Here is a 25,073-nt window from a genome sequence, read left to right as displayed (position 1 = left end):
AGTACTTATAATGATATTAAACACCAAAGCTCTTTTACTTTTTCTTTCCTGCATCAGAAATCATTTCATCAGAGTAATTATGGGCAGTAGAAAAGAATTAACTACAGAACAAGGATGAAAATTAACCTAATTAGTCAAGTCTCTTTAGGCCTTATTTAAGTTGGGATTTTAATTCCGTTCACACAAGGGTGGGAGGTTAATTTAAGGCAGCATAAAATGAAAAAACAAAAAAGAAGAGGACCAAATCTACTAATTGAGTTAAAAAGGAAATGGTTCAATTAGAGTTCAATAATCAGTTGGTACATTATTCAAGCCATATAGTGAAAAACATCTGATTTTTCACATGACGCTATTGTTCACTAAAAACTCACTGCAAAAAATTTACTAATGCTCCGTTTGTTTTGGCGTTAAATAATTTTTGAAAGATGATTTCGACATTTTACGGTGTTTGATAAGGGCGAAAATAATGGTTAAAGAAAATCATTTTCGGTTTGACCGTAAAAGCTTCTTTAATTTTAGGAAAACGATTTGCGGTTTTAAAAATCGTAAATTATTTTCTTAAATTAATCTCTTCGTCTTTGCACACACGCTTGATATCCGACTGTCGGAATCCGGAAATGGTCAAAATTCAGGCGGCGCCGAAATCCGGCAACCGGAATACTGCTCATGCCGGAATTCGGCAATATCCGATTAGTTTTTCAAAAAGTTGCCCAAAACCTCGTCTTTTGACCTATTTTAATTTTACTTCAATGAGTTCGTAGACGTTGATACAACATGTACGAATTGAAATAAATTGATTGAAAACGTTTAAAAGCGTCTAAATTTTAAATATATGACCTATTTTAATTTTGCTTCAACTCGAACGTTGATCAATGCCTCCACCTGTAAATTTGCCACTTTCTCAAATGACTGGGTGGTGTCCAAGACAATCCTCGTCCTTTCATCGGGCTGGGAGGGTTCCTTATCATATTTGTTTCCCATGTCGTCTTGTCTCGGTTGCATCGACATCTCCAAAGTCACAACGATCATCAGTCCTTACTTCAGTGCATTATATCAAGATTCAAGACTCTATCTTCCTTGTATTGTACACTTATTATTAAATTAATGAGTAATGTTACATACTACACCCTCATCTTACTCCTATTATATTGGGCTGATGTGGTAATGCTCCCCATGCCTTATTAAAAAAAAAAAAAAAAAAAAAAATAGAAAAAAGTAGAATCCAATGGCTAATGGGCACAACCACATCAGCTTAATGAAATGGAAATAGGATAGAAGTGTAGTATGTAGTATTACTCTAAACTCATACATTTAATGTTCTGGTTAATGCTCTGTGTGTCATATTTATGACATTTGCACCTCTTAGGCTTCTTAGTTAACAAATTTAACCCTAGCAGGTTGAGAATGTTACATAATAACTATATACATTTTTTATTTTGATGAAAAAATAAAACAAAAAAATATTCTTTATATTAAGACAAAAAAATATTTTGGTAAATTATTCTAATCTTCTTTTGGAAGTTAGACATAGGAAGAGTAGCTGTTTATGGTTTGGCCAATAAGAATCATCCTATGCCTAATGACAAATTGAAGTGAAACATTTTTAAAAAAAAAATTGAATACTTCGGTGAGCTCGTTTGACAACGCTTTTTAAACTAATTTATTTTTTTACTTTTTAATAAAACAAAGCAAAAACATTAAAAAACCATTCAAAACACTAAACATTAAAAAATTATTTTTACCTCAATGTCACGACTTAATGGAAAAACAAAAAAAATCTATAAATTTTTACCAAAAGAACAATTTGTGGATCAAATATGTTAAGAGTACACCTTTTTCAGTCAATCTCCTCCACGAGATTGAACTTTTCTTTTTTAAAACAAAACTAGTTGCCTCTAGAGATGTGAGAATAATTTTCTTTTCTAAAACAATCATTACATTTTATTTTTTTGTGGGTCAAATAATAATAATGAGGTATAAAATGAAAGAAAGCCAAAGATCGATACAAAAAAAAAGGAAGAAAAAAAAAATCTTCCTATATTATGATATTTACCTTATTGATTTATATTTTTTAATATAAGTCGGTTTATGTGGGAATCAATATATTGTAATCTAGTCAAGTTAACGAGACACAATATAGCTTTAGAGACTATTCAGAGTGATGGACGTAAGTGTCCAACACCGAACCACTCGTAATTTGTTATTTATTATCATTTTTTTTCTCTCTTTCTTCCGCTATTATTTCATTTATTCACCTATTTTAGATTTATATAAAGTTGTAATATATGCAATGAAAATGAAATCAAGATACTAAGAAACACTGCACAATGACACTCCCAGAAAGCGTATTTGTCTCCCCACAATGGGAACTTGTTGATTTCATATGCAGGCAGTAATAATCCTAGTCAAGTGTACGTACGTGTTAAATCAAACACATGTTAGCTCATACTTGCCTTTTGTCCTACACATTTTCTATCAAGAGAAAGTAACATTTCCGCTAATCGCTATTATCTAATTAACAAGACAATTCTTTTAATTACCCTTCTGACGTGGCCACAATTTGTTTGTATTCTTTCATTATTTCTATGCACATTCTGCGTCCACCCGGCCGGAAGACCAATAATTGCCTTTAATTGGATGGTCTACGTGACCATGTTTGTTTGTTTTTTTTTTTCAATAAAAAATTTATTTTCTAAAACTCGTTTAATGCGATATAGAGGTGAAAGACAATTTTGAGTTTTAAATAATTTGTTATTTTTTTTTAAATAAATAAAATAAAAGCGAGAAAAAGAAAATGGTTGAACAAATAAAGCCTATATTTTGTTTTTTTTTTTTTTTTTTTATTGAATATTATAGCGTAAGAAGGCCCTAATAGTTACTCATATTTAATTATTGGAGTATGGTTGTAATAATAATACCCTCCTGTCGGTGGTTATACGCATTTTTAAAGCAAATTAAATATAAAACCACCACCTTAATTTTGTCTTAAATATATGAATTTCTTAGTTATACGTCATGGTCAAATGTGTTATGAAAATATAATTATACAGCGTGCTGACATGACTCACAAGCACATATCATATGAAATTTTTGCAGTTATCTTTACTGTGCCTTATCTTAGAGTAGTCGTAATTTAATTAAATAATGATAGTTATAGTTATCATTCTAAGTCAAAGCCTTTTTATTTGTAGCATTATGGTACAGAAGTCATTTAGTAGTAGATTTCTATTTTTTATTGTAAGAGTTTATTTCTAAGTCTTTTAGTTTGAGTCGTGTAGTTACGTAGTCCCTTATTTAATGGATGATCAATTAATAAAGAAATAAGCAAAATTAATCTCAAACTTTGTGTTTAAAAAACGTCTAGGTTCCCTCATAATCTAAAAGGTCTAAATTTCTTTAGAATTTAAGGTCTAGGTTCTCTTAAAACCTATCAAATTATCACGTTGCATGTTCGATAAACAATTCACGTAACAAATTAATGCTTATAACTATACAAATTGATCTCGACTAAACTAGAGGAGAGCAGAGACTTTTAATGGAAAAGGCAATAAGATTTAAGGAAAAGTAAAAGTATTGTAGATGTTCTTGTGGTTGGACATTTTATTAAATCACTCTTTAGGTTTTCAAACACATCAAATCAATCCTTAAATTATGCACGGTTATCAAATTATTCTCTTTGTCAAATTTTTTAAATGGTGCGCATGCAATGGCATGTAGGTTGCTAGCCACGTTATATCCAATAAAATTTTGACACGTATCTATGCATTTGGGTTAACATCATCATGTCAAAACTTGATATATAAGATATGACATGGCTATCGGTTTACGTTTCATTGCTCACGGTTAATAAATCTAACTAAGGGAGAGATTTGATGCGTTTAACTTAGGGGTGTACAAATGGTTATAACCGGCGGTTATTGGCTAAAATCGCTAACAACCTAGGCGGTTTTTGAATTTTATCAACCGCAACCGCTAACTGCTTAGGCGGAGGCGGTGGCGGTTATTTTTATAATCGCCGGTTAGCGGTTATTGAGGAAATAACTGACGGTTTTATAACCGCTTTTCAATTTGGGTTTTGGGCCGGTTTTGAACCCTTTTTGAGCCGATTTTAGACCTGTTTTAGCCACTTTTGGGCTGGTTTTAGTGCAGATATGAAATTCAAAAGCCAAAACAAATACAAATACAATTCATATTCCTCTCCTACAGACTCCTCGTCGCACGGCTTGAAGCAACGGAAAACCAACCAAAATCAATATCAATATCAAACAATGTAAAAACGAAAAAGCATACAAATCCAAACCTCGGCCTGCCGACATTAAAATCAACCCAAAATTTCTATAAAAAAACTAACACCCATTCGGTTGGAGCTTAAATACACAGAAATATGAAACCCTAAAACTGAAACCCTCAATCAGTCCTCCACAACCGAAACCCTAAAACAAACAATTAAAATCACATAAATCAAAATTGCACAAACCCTAAAAAAGCCGAGACAAACGCAGCAATGAAAAGCGAATAGCTAGGATATGGTGATTCGGTGAATGGTCGTTTCAGATAGTTATTTTTCTAGATATAGGGAAAGAAAGCGAGAGAAAGAGTAGAGATGCTTACAGACTACAAAGTAGCAGCGGAGGAGACGAGACGAGGCACGAGCTGAGCCGAGAGGAACGGCGTTGGAGAGGCTAGAGGCAAAGGGGCGAGCAGCGGCAAGGTGAGGAAATGAAGAATGAAGTGAAACCCTAAAGGCTAAAAGAAAAAGATGTTTATAAACATTGTCCAAAATGGCGTCGTTTAAGTCATTGCTAAATGTCCAAAATGACGCCATATCCATATACAAGCAGTTAGCGGTTATTAACCGCTTTTTCCAAACCCTATAACTGCTAACCGCCTCCGCCAAAGCGATTAGTTTAAAAGCGGTTATGCAGTTTTAAAACGGTTATAACCGCTCCGTTTGTACCCCTAGTTTAACCTAGCTTATGGTGTAATTTGACAAAATGTCAAACCACATGGACCTCTACAACATTTTTTCCTAATTTTCAATAATAATTAATACAAATACTTTATAAGCTGAAGACCATGGGAGGGAAGAACGATCACAAAATTATTTTTTCCCCACTCATTTGTAATTTAGATTAATTTGTTTTGACACATCTACCATGGATTTTTATTTTTTATTTTTTTTTTTGATTCATAGAGAGGGTTTTGGTAACTTGAAGCTGAGAAATAAAAATAAAAAGTAAAAGGTAAAAAAATGACCATTCATACATTTGTAGAAGTAGGTCGGTTGAACCTAATGAAAATTATGTGTTTTTTCTTTCTTGCTGAGCCAGTCCTGCCTTAAACGACCTGGCTAGAACTTCTTTCTTTTTGGATTTAGTTCTATATATCCTCAGTTTACTCATATAATATTCTATAAAATAAGAACTTGATTCTATAATCCCTGCAAGCTAGCATGCAATGTTATTTTAATCAGTAGAATTAAAAACCATAAACTTGGTATTTGTACAATAATTAGTTTGTCCTAGACTAATATCTTATTCAATCATAAAAATCACCTTGTGTCCATAGATTTGCAAAAGGACAGTTTGGTAAAAATATTTTCCCCTTTATAACTAAACAAGTTCTTAGTATGACTTCTAGTGGAAGATATCGGGAAAGTTCTGTCTTCTTTGCGTTCTTTTAAAGTGGTATATGTGAAAAGCACTGCAAATGAAACAGCTCACAGCCTATTGTGTCCATAGATTTGCAAAAGGACAGTTTGGTAAAAATATTTTCCCCTTTATAACTAAACAAGTTCTTAATATGGCTTCTAGTGGAAGATATCGGGAAAGTTCTGTCTTCTTTGCGTTCTTTTAAAGTGGTACATGTGAAAAGGACTACAAATGAAGCAGCTCACGGCCTAGCAAAAGAGCCCGTTGCCCATGTCATAGATTTAATTTAGTTGGAAGATATTCTTCCAACAATCTATAATATTGTTTGTAAGGAAGGTTCTTCCCCGTGATGTTGAGCTTTAATGCTCAATTGCGATTTTAATAATAAGAAGAGATTTATTTATTTATTTATTTTAAAAAAACTAATGACATTATTTCATTTACATTATCATTTTGCATAGTCAAATTATTTTTTGTCTTTTTAAGAATAATTTATTTTACTTTTTATATATTGGTTGTTTATTACAAATGAATAGGTGCGCTCACTGATTTGGTATTTTTTTTTTTTTTATTAATTATTGTTTAGGAGGTAATGTCTCATTTATATGTTGACTTTTAGACATTGAGCATGACTACAAGGGGGTTAAAAATATTACAAACTAAATTTTAGAGAGATCCCATGTTTCGAGGTAAATGTATATTTCCCAATAATATTATTGAATTCAATGGTATTTTAATTCCATTTATCACTAATATCTCTTAACTAATAAAAGAAAAGGGCAAACACACCTCAAAAATAATAATAATAAAAAAAAAGATAAACATGAAATTGTCACCACAATTTTCCGCATAATCTTAACCTTTCTAATGTATCACATTAATCCATGGGATAGAGCCATAGAGGGCTTTAAGACAAGGAAAAGTGTTACCTCTCTTCGTGTGTGAGGAGACAATGCATACTATACTATAAAATTTTTAATTAAGGCAGCTATATATAAATAAATAAATAAATAATAATATAAAAAAGTAGCTAATAAAGACAAACTGATCCTCGACCAGTACGGTACGTGTCGCGCGATGTTAGACGCACACACATCGGGAAAACGTCCGAGTATGCACACTGAAAGATCTCTCCCCCACCACCAACTTTTTCTTTTCTTCGCCATTTTCAAAATTTGCACATTTGCCACGATCCCCTCCCATCGTAGACGGTTTTCGATGCCTCCGGTATGCGAGGGGCATCTACCCCGATAAACCACTCTAGTGGAAGGGTAGTTAAGTAGTTTCAGTATGAAACCAGCCAACGAGACCGCCCACGATCGTCCGATACATCGCGTGGCACGTACCGGAAACGTCCACAGGGTATAACTACGTGCAACTCCTACCACGTGAGCAAAACAAGCTTTTTTCAGGATAATCCTGGCCATGTAGGACTCTACGTGGCATCTGATCCTAGTCAGCAACTCCACACCTCATCAGCTCTCCTTATAAAAGGCCAATCCGGCATCACCCAATCCATGAGCTTCCAACAAAAACCAGAACCTCCCAAAGCCTTTCTTTGCCATATAGCTAACCTTCGCCGGCGACGCTATCCTCACCGGAAAATGAATATTCCGGCGACCATCTCATCCCTACGTATACCCACTGTCGATATTTCCGATCATCGCCGTCACGTTTTCCACGAAACACACTTGTTGTAGAGCCACAAGTTGTTCCATTCTTCTTCGCTACGGTAATTCCAGGAGAAGGTACCCATTTCTCGCTCGTAAAGAAATTTTGGTAGATTATTCTTTTTCTTCTCTTCCTAGTTGGGTTTCGGACCGGATTGACCAGGTGATCGGACAGAAATTACAGTCTGCGGAGAGTGATTCCTTTGTTTAGTGAGAGACTTTTGAAAAGATGGAAGTAGATGGAGAATGTGCATGAATTTGTTGGGTGGTGGCGCTGAATTAACGTGTTACTTTTTTCTCGTTCAGTGTGTTATCGGTTTTAGGTGCAGGTTGTTTTAAAAAATTTTGGTTACTGTGAGGCTTTGGAAGCGAATCCAAGTTTATTGAGCACTGAAAATGGAGCAGAACTGACAGAGCAGTTTCAGTGCACGGTATAATTAGGGGATTGGTACTGAAAAACCAGACTCATATAGAGTCAGAGGATTTTGAACCTCTTTGAGAATTTCATTTTTTTGTCAAATTCACCAAGCCTTTTCCGATGAAGATCCAACCAATTGATATTGATTCTCAAGAACTGAGGGATCCAGCGGTTCGGGCCGATGCCGTCAAACCGGTTCTGAAATCGCGGCTCAAGAGGCTCTTCGACCGGCAGTTCCCTAACGTCCTCAAAATCTCGTCGGCGGAGAAGCCGAGTGGTGGCGAGATGACACAGCACGGAAACAAAGATGGAGCGGCAGAGTTCGAGCCGAGCTCGGTTTGCTTGGCGAAGATGGTGCAGAGCTTCATCGAGCAGGAGAGCAACGAGAAGCAGTCCTCGGCGGCGGCCAAGTGCGGCCGGAACCGCTGCAATTGCTTCAACGGCAACAACAATGACAGCTCCGACGACGAGTTCGACGTGTTCTCTGGTTTCGGCAGCGAATCGGTCACCTCCGGGTCGTTCGGCGGCGATGCCTTCGATATACTAAAGGTAAGAAAGTCGCTTCAAAATATGCCTCCTAAAATTCTCAATTTTCTAACGGTTTCTCAGCAACCAAACGGAGCTTTAGAGTTTCGTTTAAAGAATCGAAAAAATAAAACACTCGTAAGGGCTTGAAATTAAACCCGAAGAAATTTGTGTGTTTTCTTGCAACAGAGCTTAACTCCTTGCGCGAGCGTTGCGGAGAGAAACCTCTTGGCAGACGCGGCAAAGATCGTCGAGAAGAACAACAAAATCCACAAACGAAAAGACGATCTGAGAGAAATTGTCACCGGCTCTCTGTCATCTCTCGGCTACGATTCCTCAATTTGCAAATCCAAATGGGACAAATCCCCCTTTTACCCAGCCGGTACTCTCTCTCTCTAAACTTCTTTAGCACAATTTTCATTTCATTTCATTTCTTATTTTCAAATTAGAAAGAAAAATTTAGACGATTAACTTTGGTTTTTGTTCAGGGGAATACGAGTACATAGATGTGATAGTGGAGGGGGATAGACTGTTGATCGACATCGATTTCAGATCGGAGTTCGAGATAGCTCGGTCGACCGGGACCTACAAGGCGATCCTGCAATCTCTGCCGTACATTTTCGTGGGGAAACCTGATCGGCTGGGCCAGATCGTCTCGATCGTGTCGGAGGCAGCCAAGCAGAGCCTGAAGAAGAAAGGGATGCACTTTCCGCCCTGGAGGAAGGCAGAGTATACGCGGGCCAAGTGGCTCTCTCCCTACACCAGAACCACCCGAAGCGACACCGTTTCGGAAACTGAGAACGAGAAGAAAGAGGAGAATAATAAGTCTTTGGTCTCCGCAGACAGTGATTGCGGTGAGCTGGAGCTGATCTTCGGTGAGGAAACGGCGCCGTCTGGAGACAGTTCGCAGTGGTCGTCGTCGTCGCCGTCGAAAAATTCCGGCGAGGACGAGGAAGCGAAGGAGGTGAGGCCGACGTGGCAGCCACCGGCGGTCAAACCAAAGAGCGTTGAGAGAGGAGCAAGGGTTGTCACCGGATTAGCTTCTCTCCTCAAAGAGAAACCCTAAGAAAAATTTTGGAATATTTTTTTTTTCTTTTTCCTTAAAATTTTCAGGTATAAAAGATATGAGTATATATCAAAATATATATTCGTACTTGGGATAATAGTTTTTGATTCGCTAAGTGTCTTATGTAAAAAAACAGCCGACTCTATGAATATGAGTATGATCGCTGTGATGAAATAGAACTAGAAAAGCAAAAAGAAAAAGAGAGAAAAAAAAAAAAAAAAAAAAAAAGCAGTAGATTTTCCTGTAAATTAAAACACCTGAGACTGAGGATCGACGAGAGATGTTTAATTTAATTTTGTTTTTCATCGATTTCCTAAACTTGGAAGAGCTGTGTTTACAGTTTATCATAGTTACTTTTTGTTTATCACACTTTTACGTTCTTTGTTAGGTGGGGGGGTGTTTGGTTTGAGAAATCGAGGGTACAGTGACGGTTTCTCGAAAGGGAACAAAGGAGGATGACACTTTCTTTTCTTAATTTTTCATCTTTTTACGAGTAATTCACCTTTTTTTTGGGTTGGCTTTGATTATTCGGGATGGCGGCAGAGAAAAAGAGAGAGAGAGAGAGAGAGAGGGGGGGGGCTCCGTGGCGTCTCGAACGCCGTGAGGCAGAGGCAAATCCCTCACTAGAATTGCGTGATATTCCCTTTCTTTGATCTGTACGCGTTTTAGTTTTTGGCGTAGAAGGGAACGCGTTTGTTGCTTTTGAAAGCAGCTCGTGAACCGGAAACCCCCCCCAACTGCTGAGATTCACAGCCACTAGGAAACTTCCTTGGATGTGAGGAAAAACAAACGCATCGACGGACGGAGGGAGTCGAGAGAGCGACTGGTTTAACACGTGTCGGATTTTTGTCTTGTTGAATTCTGGGAGGTTTTGAAGTAGACAAGTATTTTGGACTTTCTCTCTAGTCTTCTTGACTCCCACTCTTACGAGTCTTATCTGAATAATAATCACCGGAGTGAGCCCTTCTGATCACCGCACATATCCCAACACTTTACCTGCTGATGATTAATTTAGATGGAGTTTTATTTACTCTTGTGTTTATAGGATTTGAATTTGGAGAAATACTACCGTTGTTTTGACATGGGTTTGAAGTTGGAAGGCAAAAGATTTGTGTGTTTTAAAAAAAACGTCTCACAATCATTGTAGTGGGGGCTGTTGTAATCTATGATGCTTTGTATTTATCCTATTATAAAAAGCCTTTAATGGATTAAAATTTATGGAGTGGGTGGGGTCCGTTACAAGGCTGTCAGAACTAATAAGGGCTGGCTGTGGGTCCGCTTCCTTCTCTTATTTTATTTTAAAATTTTTAATTTTTAATTGAAGGTGATAAGACTGATGCAGGGGCCTCTTTCCTGTGCAAAGCAAAAACAATAAAAGCAATTTGCCCAAAGTTTGACAATAATACACTAACCCCTCGAAAGCAACCTCCCACCTACTACTACTCTCTCTTTCCCGATTGGCGATTGCTTGTAACGTGTAAATTCCATTTTACTGAGCTTGCCTACGCCATACGATATCATTGGAGAATACACGATGCATAATTTATAAGCTGCGCGCGGATTCAGGGTAACAATGCTGGACTGGGAATATTCTTTGATATATGCTCTTTTTTGGCACAGATGAAACAATTCGAAACCGTGCGAGGAGTTTACGAAACGTCTAGACACTCCCAGCCCTTATCCAATCATGATTTGACATGTCTGCCCACAGTCTGGGCATCTTCAGGTATGACATGGACTCAGAAACAAGGTGAATGCGGTACTGTTTGGGCCATGATTCTTTGCGCTGCTCTTCCTTTCGTCTTTTTCACCCTTTTTCTCTTTTCTCTTTCCTCCTTTTTCCTTTGTTCTTTTTTTTTTTTTCCCCTATGTACTCCCTTTTCCTTTTCGTATTACGTAAATTATTTCATTAATATTTAGTATTCTAACACTCTCTTAATAAATAAATAAGTTAAACAAGTGAAAATAAGTAAATAAAATATTAAAAAAAACTTCACTTAGCACTCCTATCTGTCATCGTATTTGAAATCATACCCTTAAGCTTTAAAAAATGTCATTTTAGTGTATTCTTCTCTCAATTTATTATTTTTTTTTTAATTTTTTTTTCACTTCACCCCTCCGTTAGATTTTATGTTAAACCCTATAATAATTTTCAAAATAACCATATTTTTGGAAATAAAAAATATAAAAAAATTTCAAAGATTCAGGCATGGTTAATTTTACAGATTCTATTAAATCATAACCAATGCTTAAATCATTACAATTTTTTTCTTTTCTTTTCTTTTTTCTAAAAAAAAAATAAAGATATTTTAGGAAGATTGGGCGTCTCAAGAACTCAAGGTAAAGCGATTAATATTTATTTTTTTTTATGTTTTTTAAAAAAACAGGGCTATTTTGAAATTTTTGATATAATTAAACGAAAAATCCTAACGAATGGTTCAAATTGATTTTTTTTTTTTTTTTTTTTTTTAAAGATGATAAACTAAATTCACATTTTTTTAAAGTTTAAGGGTATAATTGTAAAGTACTAAAAAATCAAAAGTGTTAAGTAGATTTTTATTATTATTATTATTATTATTATTATTTTCGTTAGTGTAATATCCTAAAAAAATCTAATCCTCGAATCCTACACATATGGCAAGTCACAGGGATTTGCCAATAAAAATAAAAAATAAAATGAGCCCGAGTTCTTAATAAAATGGCGAAAGTGTTGCTTGATGATTTCAACATTATTTAGGATCCTGACTTAAAAAATATATATAAATAAATAATAATAATAATAATCCTTTTAAATTTTTAGGATAATTATACTTTATAAGTTTTAAAATCGTATTCATGATTTTCAAGTTAAATGAATCAGATTTTATAATTTAATATTCAACATTAAGTGAGCTAAATAATAATAATTTTTTTTTTTAAAAAAAAAAATGAGAATGTTTGGAAGTTAGTATATAGTGATAAGAATCTGAACTATTTAATTTAAAAATAGTTGTTAGAATTTTAAAAAACTCAAACAATGAATTATTCTAAAAAATCAGAAAGATTATAATTTGTGGATAAGAATCCCAATCCTTAATTTATTGGAAATAAGTGGTCCAAAACCAATAAATACTTCCCGTCTTGAGTAGATTACCTGTAGGATTGTTAGGCCAACGCCCACGAAAGCATAGCCCACTGAATTTTGACCACAGCCCAAAAGGGCGTCACTCATTTGTAGAAAACAAAATAAATATTATTTGTTAAGGCTTTTTCATTTTTCATTTTTCCTTTTGTTGTTTAATTTTTAAATATAAAAGGTTCAAAACCACTTTTATTTTTATTTCACATTAAAATATTTTTTTTAAACAAAAAACAAACGGAGCCCAACCACGTGGACATATGGAAAAAATAATATATTAATAATTAAAAAAGAAAAATATAAAATTAGCCTGAATGATTTACATGATATGTAATTAGCTTTACGTGGAATCAAAATAAACTCAGCGATCTTTAAGGTATGCCAAAAAAATAATTTACTCTCTACAATCAAATTTCGTCCACTAACATAACATATTCAGTTAGTGTGACATGTCAGAGCCAATAAAATTGTGACATGTGTCCTATTTAAGTCAGTGTCACACTAACAAAATCTGTTAAATCAATTGACGGAATTTGATTGCAATGAGTAAATTGTTTTTTTGGCTTATTTCAAATGCCTCGGAGTTCATTTTGATAGCACATAAAACTAATTGCAAATCAGTTAAAATAAATAAACTGATTTTTGTATTTTTTTTATTTAATTAAAAAAGAAAAAGAAAAAGAAAAAGAAGAAGTGTCCATTAGCTGCACCAGTCACACATGTTGTTGACCAAATCCTAAATCTTGTGCAAGCTGAACCACCAAACGGCAAACGACACGTCCGGAGACTTTTTTTTTTTTTTTTTAAAAAAAAAAAAGAAAAAAGAAAAAAGAAAAGAAAAATAAATTAAATAGTTTTGCATTTCGTTGACTGTTGAAAGAAAAGCCAAAATAAAAGTCATAGGATTGAAAATAAATGTTAAATTTAGGAATATTTTAATAACTTTGATTTCCTAAACAAATTGATTGACTTTCGTTGTAGACGGGGGTTTTGGCAAATGGTTCAGACTCGGATTCAATTCAACAAACATGAAGGTAGAAAGGGTTGATTTATTTTTTGCTGAGTCAAAAAAAAAACTTAATGAGTTAATGTAATTATGTAGGTAAGAAGTAAAGGGCGAAGAGGCCAATAAATTCTCCATGAGAGGACACCTCGCAAGACTGATTTAGGAAGGACTAGGAGGAAAATGAGAAAACAAGAATATATATTATGTATAATATATTGTTATGAGTTCCTGCATAGGGTTATTTGCAGAAATCAAGTTCAAGTTATCGATTTAAACCATACACGACAAAGGATAAGGATTTCTTTTCAATTTCATCCTGCAGCCCTAAAAATGTTATTTATTTAAAATGTAACTTGTTATTAATAAGAATTGAGTATATTTTCACTATGTTCTGTTCTTACGTTTTATATTGTACAAAAACTTTGAGTCAAAAGCTATCTTTTAATTTTTTTAAAAAGCGTTTGTTCAAAAGCGAAATGAAAAAAATTTTGAGAGGAAAATTCTTTTTAGTAGCCTCACTAATATGCCACACTTTATTTGAAATTGTAAGAAACCATGATCCCGTGACAAAACGGTGACTTAAAACAGATATATCTCTCTTCAATATTTGGTTGATTTATACAATAGCGAGATATATTACACATCCAATGTTGCTGCCAATGCTTGTAGTAGAGAACCATCCTTGAGCTAATTTGCTGCTAAATGAATAAGACGTACGTGATTGGTAATAGGAAGCTTTCACTTTGCCTTCTTTCGTTTGAATTTTCTGTTAAATCAGATAAAAAAGGATCACATAAGTTGTATGTGACGTAAAATGTCCACTATACTTGTATTATTTATTTAAAAATACAATTATACCCTTAGATTTAAACAAACAAGCTTCACTAGTCATAGAAATCCATGACAAAGCTAAGGAGACCCACGACCAAACTAGGGAGACCACGACCGTGGGTCTGGAGGAGATGCGCGCCCTCTTGGATATAGAGAAGACTTAAGGCTTGGCTGTGGGTCTGGTTGTAGGTTTGCTGGGCCATGAGCCTAGAGAAGACCTGCGGCCAAATATTGGGTTGTCTCTAGACTTGGAGAGTCAAAGAACCACGATCAGATTGTGAGTCTCTAGCCATGAAGTTGTGAGTTTCCTCCCACTATGGTTTTTATTTTTTATTTTCAAATACTTATATATGACGAGGTGGTATTCTTGTTATTTCGAGTCACGTGTATTACACGTGACCCATTTTTGGTCGAATGGGTAAATAGTTTGGAGGGTCGGTTGTAACTTTTTAGAAGTTTGAAAGGGACATTGCAATTTGGATGTAAATGTGAGGGAGTAATTACAGTTTCCTATAATTTTTTCTTTTTTAAAAAATAAAATTTTGGAGTAATCTGTAAATAACAAGAGTGCCCTATAAGTATGAGTGAAAATAGTCTACAAACAACAAAAACAATATACAAATAATTAAAATAGTCTCCAAGTAATAAGCATAGTAATCAAGTAATAAATTTCAAAAAAAGAAAAAGAGAAAGGAAAAAGTAGTAGTTTATTAGAATTTTTTTTTTTTTCCTAATTTCTTTCTATCGAAAGAAGTAGATGTCATATGGTTTGAACTTTGACCATTCAAAATAATTTCTTGAGTTTCTTTTCTCTTTATTTATTTATTTTATCCTTTTCGTACTTTTTATTTACTTCGTTTTGGTCTATGTCAAAGTCTACGAACAAAGAAAATTAAAGCATGAATATGCTACAAAGCATTATGAATATTATTTTCTTGTCACATTTAAATAGCTTCCATCACATCACTATTACAGTTTAAAAAGAAAAATATATCTTATTTCCATTTTGAATTTAAAGTTTTCAACAATTCGACGCGAATCTCTCCTTCACTATTAGAATATGCTAAAGCATTAACTCTTAGAAATTTCAATTCGACAGAATTTTTTTTTAAATTGCGTGGTAAGAAATTTCATATATATTAAATATTTTAATAGTGACACGTATTGATATGTTATTATTTTATTTTTTTAATAAAATATTTGAGTATTTCATTGACCAAAGATCACAAGCATAAAACTCTTACATCACAAAACATAAAGTTCAATAAAATTATAGCCACATGCTATGAGGTTACAATAAAGTGCTATCTATGACTATCATTTTCCACTAACCCATGTACAAAAATAGTTAAATAGTATATTTGCTCCGAGCAGACTAGATCTATGATAAGGGTAGTCAAATATCCTAAAAATTTATTTAAACCGATCTCGAGAGAAAACCCTTCACATCGAACTATCTAGGCCGTAAGAGATAACTCCTTATACTTGACTAACCTTTATCTCATAGATCGTCCATGAAGACAGATCTAAAGAGAATAAAACTCATATTCAAAGCAAAAACACAACCTGCAAACAGGAGCAGCACCCAAGAAGGAGATGAATGGCACAACACGGAAGTAAATAGACGAATGTATAGCGGAGATGCCAAAATTACTGATCTGGTCGAAAAACGTCTACAAATAAAAGAAAAAACCATAATGGAATGAGGCGGGTAGAAGCAGGGGAGTAGAAGGGAAAGGAAGAGGAGGAGGAAGCAGTCTGCTTCCTCCTCTTCTCAGATCTGTTTTCTGAGGGGTGAAATCTACGGGCGGCTTCTCCCCCGTGGTAAAGGCGATAACTCTTAAAAAGTGCTACTAAACTATTGACATGTATTCATTATAAGTGAGAAATACATGTTTTTTTTTAATTACATATGATTTTTACGTGATTTTTTTAATAATTTAAATGACACATGTTGGTTTTAAACGTTGATTTGTATAAACTCTTAATACATCACTTCTAAGAAATTTTTGTCAATTTCCATTTAGGATGACATTACCAAGCAGCCCTCTTTCTATTACCTGCAAAGTCGCAAAAAATAAAGAGGTTGGATGGACATTTTTTATTCCACAAAATGCCATCCTCCTTAACCCGTTAATTTTGTATTAAAATTCTTGTCGGCCCGTCGGGTTCATAGGTATTGTAAAAAATTACCAGCCCTAAATGTCATTTGTCAAATTCGAGTTATGTCGAGGTATGAGTGTAAGATTATATTGATTAATCTTAATTCAACTTATTTAATTAAATGAGCTAAACCCTTTGACCTTAATTTATTAATTTTGTGTTAAACTTATATCAATTTTCGAAGGTCGTGCAAACCTAACTAATTAATGACCAAATATTTATTAGTTTGATCTGTTCAACTATTTGACCACGAGGATTTCTCAGACTGGTACGGGAGGATCTTGAATAAGTTTTTCTACATTATAAATTTATACGTACTCCTCCTGTAGTTTGAGTCAAACACGCAGGATTGGACCCATCTCAATTACATCTCTGAACGAACGTAACTCTGTTCCCATAAAATAAAATGTTGATAGTTGCGAGTTATAAATATAAAAATAAAGAGACCCCAGAAGAAAAATAAAAATAAATTAAGAGACCAGAAAAAATGGTATGCAATTATGCATTTCATATAGCATCATCATGCACAAATAATTCTTGTCGTACATGGTGCTTCAATTTCAATTTTTTTATTTTTTATTTTTAATGACATGCATTAATAAAGAAAAAAAAAAATATAAAAAAAGGGTGAAGCTGGGGCTGAGGCACCCTTACATTGACCCCGATTTAAACATTACACTGCACAAATAAAGCTTAAAAAACTGATTTAGAAAAAAAAAAAAAAAAAAAAAAGCTTAAAAAACTGGAAATGGATATATGAGTAGTCCGGCCCAACATTATGGGCCACCAAGAGTGGTTATTTTTTTTTTCTTTATAAAAGACTTATTGTAACTACAAAAAGACTTGGGCGCCATAGTAGGTAGGATCACATTGTAGATGGCTAGATTAGAGCCGCTGAAAAGGAGCAACACTGCGAGTCTACGACGTCCGTCAATGGATGTGTAGTGGAGACACAGTGGACATCAAAGGGGCACCAAAGATATTTACACAACACACTTACATGGGGTGAGACTTATGTAGTGGGTTCCAACCACATATGTCTCACCCTATGTAAATGTGTTGTGTAAATCTTATTGTATAAGAATCAAAACCCTTAGCAGCACGGTGACATGTGTGGTGTATCAACTTCTGGGGGCACGAGAGGGGACGTGCAATGTGAAAATTGCCTTGTTCTAAAGACACAGCGTAAAACGTAAGCCATAAAATCGAAATTTAGTCAAGCCAATACTTAAAGAGTGCCTAATTTTGGACAAAACTAGTATGGTGGCAGTTTCTGAACATGCTATGAGAGGCCATATAAAAGTAGCTCTAATACCCAGATAAAATATTTAAATAAAATATATAAAGAAGATAAGTGGAGATAAAGAAAGAAAAGAAAATGTGTTAAAGAATGAAACCAATCATCTATTTTTTATTTTATTTTATTGACTTGAATACAATTGTATTACAAATGAGCCTATTTATAAAGAAAATATGGTAGCTAGGTGTGGTGAGATAGAAAAGGTAAGGTAAATCTTAAACATTATGATTTGATACCAAAAAAATACGAAAGAAAATCCTTTTGGATCTAACAATATTGCTGATATCAGGTTAGCCCCAAGATTTTGCCAACCATTGTATATGGTGCGTCAAACAGAAGTAATGGCAACAAGTTATATTGAAGCAACAAGACATCAACTTGACGTTTCAGGAGACCATAGATGATAGATGGTAATTGGTTATAGTCTTATAGACAGAACAAGCAATCACTCAATCAAACTCAATAATTTTATTTTTCTTTTTCTCCTCTAATCAATGATTCAATATGGGGAAAAGGGTAATTAATCAAAGGCAATAGTAATTATTACCAAATCTAATAAGCTGTTAGCCACCAATAAACTTGTTGTATTTATTCAAGCATAAAAATTAAATAACTAGATGTGTACATCTTATATTTTAATAATAGGGATCTTCCTAACAACCCCAACCCACAAAATAAATATAAAATAAAAAAAATCTGAAAATGACACGATTCCAATTATTGTTAATTATCAACTGCAGAATATCATTTAATTGATTTCAGTCTACTTCAATCCCTAATATTAGGATTCCCAGGTCAAGCAAGCATCTTTTAGTAATCATTGCACCAGAAGCTTAACTATTATTAAGATTGAAGGATTAAAAAAATAGTGATAGTAGATTAACATAATTAAGTTGGTGAAGATATTGTTAGATCAAGTGAAATATTTTAATTAAAAGGTGGTTAAATTGTGGAAGTGATCGATCAAGGATCGAACAACAATTTTTTTTATGTCATATTAAGTAATTGTTTATTTTAAAATTTTAAGTTCATAAAAAATAAATATTTTAATTATTTAACTTTAATATTTTGATATAAAAAGATTTTGCAATTTCTAAAAAAAAAGGGTAACGTATTTCAAATGGTGGTAAGAAAAATAAATAAATATATATATATATATATATATACACACACAAACAGCAATAGACATGTTGAAAAAAGGGCCTCTTGTGGATCTACACCGGTGAGATATCTTTTTCTAGGCCGTTTATCATATTTAAACAGCAAAGTAAAAAATTAAAAAAAAAAATGTTATTGTTTGAGTGGTTTTTTAGGAGTGGTGTTTGGTGGCAGAGCCGCCTAAAAAGAAGGGTTGAGAATAATCGAATCACTCTAACAACTATTTTTTAAGTGTTTGGGGGTAATTTCACCGCTCCTAAATTGGTAGGAGAGGGTGGTCAACCCACCTATAGGCCTTCAAAGAATAATTTCATTTGAGTGGCCAAACCACCATAAAAAAAAAAAAAAAAAAAAAAAAACCTATTCTTAATTAATTTTTCTTTTTTTAACCTTATTGTAAAAAAATATATATTGCATCCCACGCAATACTAACATGGGATCTCAGTCCATCGCACGCAACGTCTTACAGAGTTGCAGAGTTTGTATTTATAGAAAATCAATTTGTTTATTGTACAAGCGAAGAACACTGTAGTTCACACGCAACGTACACATAGGCCAACACTTTTATTTATTCTTCACTGAATTTAATGGGAAAAGAAATAGGAGCCACAAATATATATATAGTGTTTCTTATTGATGAACCGAAAAATTTATAACTAATGGTTGTCAGGCTATAAAGTGATTCCTTCTTAGGACACCCTTCCTCTGTTCAAACTTCTCCATAATGTAGTTGGCTATCTGATCTGCATCATAAATATTGAGTCCATTTTCAAGTATTGCCTGAATATTAGCACTTCCACATACATCTATTACTCATCAATCATGAGGAAAGCATTAGATGCAGTAACATGTAGTAGAAAGGGCTAAATCTTGTAGGTCATCAGGGAAATCAAGAGATATATCATTCCTTAACACATCTTGAAATGAAAGGGCAAAACTTCTGCTCTTGGTACTGATGTTTATTCATTGAATTTTTGACTCTGTTACCAATGCAAGTTACTGTAGTGTGTTCCATGGTTCTGACCTCTTAAGAAGGCCAGCAAATGCAACTTGGGGGGAGAAAAAAAGGCCCAAAAGGAATCAGCACAACAGGATCTCGTTTCTACCGGTTAAGATTGTTAAAAAAAAAAACCCCCGTCTTTTTTCATCCTTTAGCTTTTAAGATCTCTTCAACTTTAACCAAACTGCTTATCAAAACAAACAAACAGCCGTTCAAATCTCTGATCCTGTTCTCCATAAAGATCATTTCCAAATAATCATGGAGAATTTAAATTCTTACTCAATCTTAAGATCTTTTAAGACCCTTATCAACTTGCAAACTTTAGACAAAATTAAGACACAAATGAACAACAAAAACGAAATAAATAAATAGAATGTGCTTCTAATTCATCTCAATCTGAACAGCTTTTCCAGGGGGATAAGACCTAATGTCTTGCACATGGACCAGAAAGCTCATAAAAGCAACTTATCTTTGGAACCCAAGCAAAGAGCAACTAGCTAGGCTTCCTTCTTCAGTCCTTATCAATTAAATGTCCTTCTTTGTCACCTTAGCCACATCTTTGAACAAGAAACCAACATGCTAATTATTATAATTGACATTTAACAAATACAATGCTTTCTAACAATGACTTGTTGGAAGCTTTCATCCGGTAAAGTATCATAAAATAATAGACATTAGCAAGAGGTCACAAATGGTTGAGACAGTCTATAACTTCAAAATTAGTTTAAAGCCATACAACAAAAGCCCATTATCTAAAATGCTAAAAATACAAGGATAAACGCACCCTTATTCAAATAAAGTACATATATAGGAGGGAATTCATATAAGCATACCCATATGCTCCATGCTAACAAAATATGGTGGCAATAATAATAGGACTTGGTAGTATCTTAGGGCTGCTTAACCAGCTTCATTCTTTGCCATCAGCGGCACGAAGAGAGCCCAGTTCCACAGGTGCCTGAGTTCCCACTACTTTTGATGACCCATACACTGACAGATCAATACCTTGAGCCTCTTCTTTCTCTATTTGTTCTTTTATCCAAAAATATGTGATCCTCAGTCCATCCTGTAAAAATCAGAAGAAAGATATGCATAAATTACTGAGTCAGAAATTGCTTAGTATAGAGACACTCAACAAAAAATCCAGATTACTCATGACACCTTCAATTTCATAGTAGGGGCCCAGCCAAGCTTCTCCTTAATCAAAGTGTTATCTGAGTTTCGACCACGCACACCTTCTGGGCCAGGAATATGATGGATGGGGAGTTTCTTGTTCTCAAAGCTGAGGACTGTCTCAGCCATCTCATTCATGCTAACCATCTCATCGCTCCCAATATTTACTGGCTCCCGGAAGTCAGACTTTGTTAATCTAAATGCACAGAGAATCACAAGCGAATCAGTTTATATTCAATAATATTTTTCACAATACGACTCTTTGAAGAGGTTAAACAGTTCACGAAATAATACTATTTTAGTATTAGGCTGTGGAGACCATTGACGATATTAAAAACAACATATATTTCTTTTAGCTTGTTTAACAGATCATTCTGAATTCCTTTCAACAAGTCCCAAATCCAAAAGTAGGATAGTCAGCTCTACACTTTTCTTTTAGAGTGGTGGCTGTGGATAGGTAGCATTCATGTGAAGCTGAACATTGGAAGTTTAGGGCACCTGGCCATTGTGCGACAGAGCACTTATGCAACCTAAAGGAAACCTAAAAACATGGGATTGCAAATGACACTTCTGAAAAATACTGCAACAAGCGCCTGCTGCTCATGTTTTGAGCACAAGAAAGGATTGACAACGAGTTTTACAGAGTCCAAAGTGAAAAGGAAACATCAAACCTCAGAAAAACTACCATATCTGAGAAAGAAATTTGTTAGGTTTTAGTGTTGGCAAATTCAATGTCAAAACATGTTAAGTTGTTAGGTTTAGATTTAGGGTTGAGCCAGTCTCGACTGTTGTTCAAGAAAAGGCTGGAATTGAGGAATATAAAGCTTCAATCGCAACCTCAGTCGTATCTCGTTCGATAAAGCTAAATTCATCATGTTTAAATGGTAAAACCAGGCTCGATCACAAGTACAATCACAGCGTGTTCGATCGAAGTGGCAAAGTCATTCAAATTCAACTTCTAGAGAAGCTCGGTTGCAATCACAGTCGAATCTCATTCGATCAAAGATGTTCATCAATGTACAACCGAGAGCCTCGATCGAAGTCTTGATCGCATCATGTTCAATCGAAGTAATGCGATCTTTGTAAAACCCTAATTCTCGTTTGATCGAATTTAACCCTCATTCGATCTACGTAATCGCAGTGTGTTTTAATCCTAAACCAACTCAGCTTTAAAATCTCTGTTTTCTCCCTACCTATATAAGCCTAATAACCTATGATTTTCATACAGGGAGAGATGCTATTGTTTATTGTTCTTGGAGAGAAACTTAAACAATTTTGAGCCTAAACCTATACACATCCTCTCCTTGTTTTTCTGTCAATCAAACAACAGAAAAAAAAAACTTTCAGACACCAGAGTTTAGGGTTTCAGCAATAAGGTTTGTTCGTCAAGAAAATGTTCATTTGATAGGCAGTTTTACCTTAAAACACCTTCCACACATTCATCAATGAAGGTGAAAGACCGCGTTTGTAGCCCATCTCCCCACATCTCAAACCTATCAGTGGAAGTAATGGTTTTTCTACAAAATGCAGCAGGAGCCTTCTCTCTCCCACCTGAAGTGAAGAAAAGAAAGCAATAAGCATTAACAAATGTGCCAAAAAAGGGGGAAAAAAATCAATTTTATCTAGTCATATGAGAAATTAAAAAAAGCAGCTGACCTTTCCATGTTCCAAAGGGTCCATATATGTTGTGGAACCGCCCAATCCGACACTCAATTCCAAAGTCCTTAGTGTAGTGCTTGCATAGTTCCTCAGTCATGAGCTTCTCCAAGCCGTAAGCATCTTGAGGCTATTATACAAGTAACATAGAGTCCCATCGATTTCCAAACACCAATGAGTTCAAGTAGATACAAACGCTTTAACTAGTAAAAAGTAAAAAACCTCTGCAGGCCAAGCATCAGACTCCTTCAAGCTCACGTTAGTTTCCAACTGCTTGAATTCAGGGTAAATGCAAGCGCTAGAAGCATAAAAGAACCTACAGATCATGATGGAAAAGCTAATATTCAGAGCATGAAATTGCATATGGCTTGGAAAAGAGATGTGTTGTCTCTAAGCATGAACCCATCAATTTTTTATTTTTTTTAATAAAAAATTTGAAAAAGAGATGTGTCGTCTATAAGCAAAAAAAAAAAAAATATGCATGTGGCAAAAAGCATTGTTTTTTAATAGAATAGATGAATATAGCCCATTTCAAAGGTATTGTAAGAGAAAGAGACAAAATGAATCTGTAAAATGGGGTCTGATAGCCTGCCTAACTTTATGCTCTAATCAGACAAATGATGAAGAGAAATGAGCAATCTGGAGTACAGTAAATCCAAGGGAACAAACCTCTTCACTCCGTTGATTCTTGCAGCCTCAAGCATGTTAAAGCTGATCATTGTGTTGTTATACATAATGACTGAATGGTTGGACTGAATAAAGCCCATACCTCCCATATCAGCAGCAAGGTTGAACACATGATCAGCTCCAGTTGTGACCTTTAAACAGTTATCCATCACCCTCAGATCAACAAGATGGAACTCGTGACAAAACATGTCCTCTGTCATGTGCTCATTTTTCTTCCAATCAGAAGCAATAATGTAATGACCTTCATTCTTCAATCGCCTTGCAATGTGGGAGGCAATAAAACCACCAGCACCGGTTATGGAAATTCTAAGCTTCTCAGAGGGCCAGTAGGGTTCCCTCTCTAGGTGATCATAGGTATATTCTCCATATTTACTTTCCCATGTACTTCCCATCCTGCAACATTTAGAAAAATTAAGAAAAGTATGAACTTTTGTACCTTTATGAGCATTTTTGTTAAGCAATCATTAGATAGATTTCAGACAAGCCACAATTTTAATATATATATATATATATATATATATATATATATATTTTAACCTGGCATTTAAACACTGAAGTTTATCATGTAAAATGGCACTACCACATGCCGATGAGTCCACATGCAAAAATGCTTACCCTTCATCTTGTTCTTGGGATGATCTTAAAAAATAAAAGGAAATTCTAAGATATGAATAAGGAAAGGAAACCAAAAGTTCAGTGTCATTATTCACGAGATGACCAGCTTACCACATTAGTATAAAACAATTAGGGTGTGTGTGAAATGATATGGGGTAGCTGGAAGACATAACAACAATGAAACACAGACATAAAAGATTGAAGGTCGCCAAAATCCTTATTTCAAAGGAAATGGAACTTGATTAGCATGGTATCCTGACAGATTTGCACATTTTCAGAAAACATAGTGATATAAATAAATAAATTGAAAAAATATTACTATATAAGAAGCTTAAAACCAAAGAACCAAACCAGCACAAAATGAAAAAAAAAAAAAAAAAAAAAAAAAACCACCCAATTTGGAATGTCTCCCCAAACTTTAAAAAAGTGCAATTGACCCCCCAAACTATCTAGCCCTTTCACTTAGCTCCCTGCCATTAGGATTTTTGTTAAATCTAACGGAAGAAGAATACTGTAAGATTTGAGAACTACATATTTCTCCTCATGAATATTGTGGGATCATTGTATTCATATTTATAACAACTACATAACCATTCAACTTCTATTACAATTATGAATTATTATAACTATTCACCTCTTATCTCACTATATATCTTCTAACGTTTTGTATTCAATGTATCATGATAACGCTTCACCTGTCTAGTTATTATTATCTTCAACTATGAATTATTAATAATGAAATGACCAAAGCTACCAGAGGCTCTCTGAAATTGAGAGAGGGGAAGTAGAAAAGATCTCAATTGATCAATGAGTTGAAAAATAAGTCCAATTCCTTTTTTTTTTTGGATGAATTGAACAATTTGTGCTAAGAAGACCGTCTTGTCAAGAATTACACTGCATTTAAATTCCAAGCCAAATCATTAGGAGATCTGTTGAGGAATGCCAAGAGGGGAGAAAGTTATGCAAGAGACAAAAAGATAGAAAAGATGTAGGGGTCAGCAGAAAAACTAGGGCATAGAAGCATAGTAGTGTGAAC

The 25,073-nt window shown here is 34.4% G+C and overlaps 2 protein-coding genes across 3 annotated transcripts in view; one reads left to right on the top strand and one right to left on the bottom strand.

Moving 5' to 3' along the window:
* Positions 1-7,158: 7,158 nt before the first annotated feature.
* Positions 7,159-9,427, top strand: LOC133874878 (uncharacterized). The gene is made up of 3 exons (XM_062312768.1): positions 7,159-8,288; positions 8,454-8,646; positions 8,753-9,427. Exons 1-3 carry the CDS (start codon positions 7,860-7,862, stop codon positions 9,328-9,330), a joined length of 1,200 nt encoding a protein of 399 aa, XP_062168752.1. The 5' UTR covers positions 7,159-7,859; the 3' UTR covers positions 9,331-9,427.
* Positions 9,428-20,588: 11,161 nt separating this feature from the next.
* Positions 20,589-25,073, bottom strand: part of LOC133874856 (GDP-mannose 3,5-epimerase 2) — a 6,939-nt gene continuing 2,454 nt past the window's right edge. For both annotated transcript variants that reach the window (XM_062312745.1, XM_062312751.1), the window contains exons 2-7: positions 23,405-23,815; positions 22,958-23,051; positions 22,736-22,865; positions 22,498-22,630; positions 21,068-21,275; positions 20,589-20,972 (exon numbers count right to left, since the gene is read on the bottom strand). In XM_062312745.1, the coding sequence (XP_062168729.1) occupies positions 20,817-20,972; positions 21,068-21,275; positions 22,498-22,630; positions 22,736-22,865; positions 22,958-23,051; positions 23,405-23,814 (1,131 nt within the window). In that variant the 5' untranslated portion in view covers position 23,815 and the 3' untranslated portion in view covers positions 20,589-20,816. The remainder of the gene's footprint in view (positions 20,973-21,067; positions 21,276-22,497; positions 22,631-22,735; positions 22,866-22,957; positions 23,052-23,404; positions 23,816-25,073) is intronic.

The sequence above is a fragment of the Alnus glutinosa genome, chromosome 1, assembly GCF_958979055.1.
Source record: "Alnus glutinosa chromosome 1, dhAlnGlut1.1, whole genome shotgun sequence".
Classification (NCBI taxonomy): domain Eukaryota; kingdom Viridiplantae; phylum Streptophyta; class Magnoliopsida; order Fagales; family Betulaceae; genus Alnus; species Alnus glutinosa.
Note: the sequence above shows the minus strand (reverse complement) of the source record. Positions and strands in the feature narration are given on the sequence as shown.

What these genes read in the sequence shown, in the direction of transcription:
- LOC133874878 (XM_062312768.1), top strand. Translation starts at nt 7,860, where the DNA reads ATGAAGATCCAACCAATTGATATTGATTCTCAAGAACTGAGGGATCCA. An exon ending in ATGCCTTCGATATACTAAAG is followed by an intron (nt 8,289 to 8,453) that starts GTAAGAAAGTCG and finishes TTCTTGCAACAG; the next exon opens with AGCTTAACTCCTTGCGCGAG. An exon ending in ATCCCCCTTTTACCCAGCCG is followed by an intron (nt 8,647 to 8,752) that starts GTACTCTCTCTC and finishes GTTTTTGTTCAG; the next exon opens with GGGAATACGAGTACATAGAT.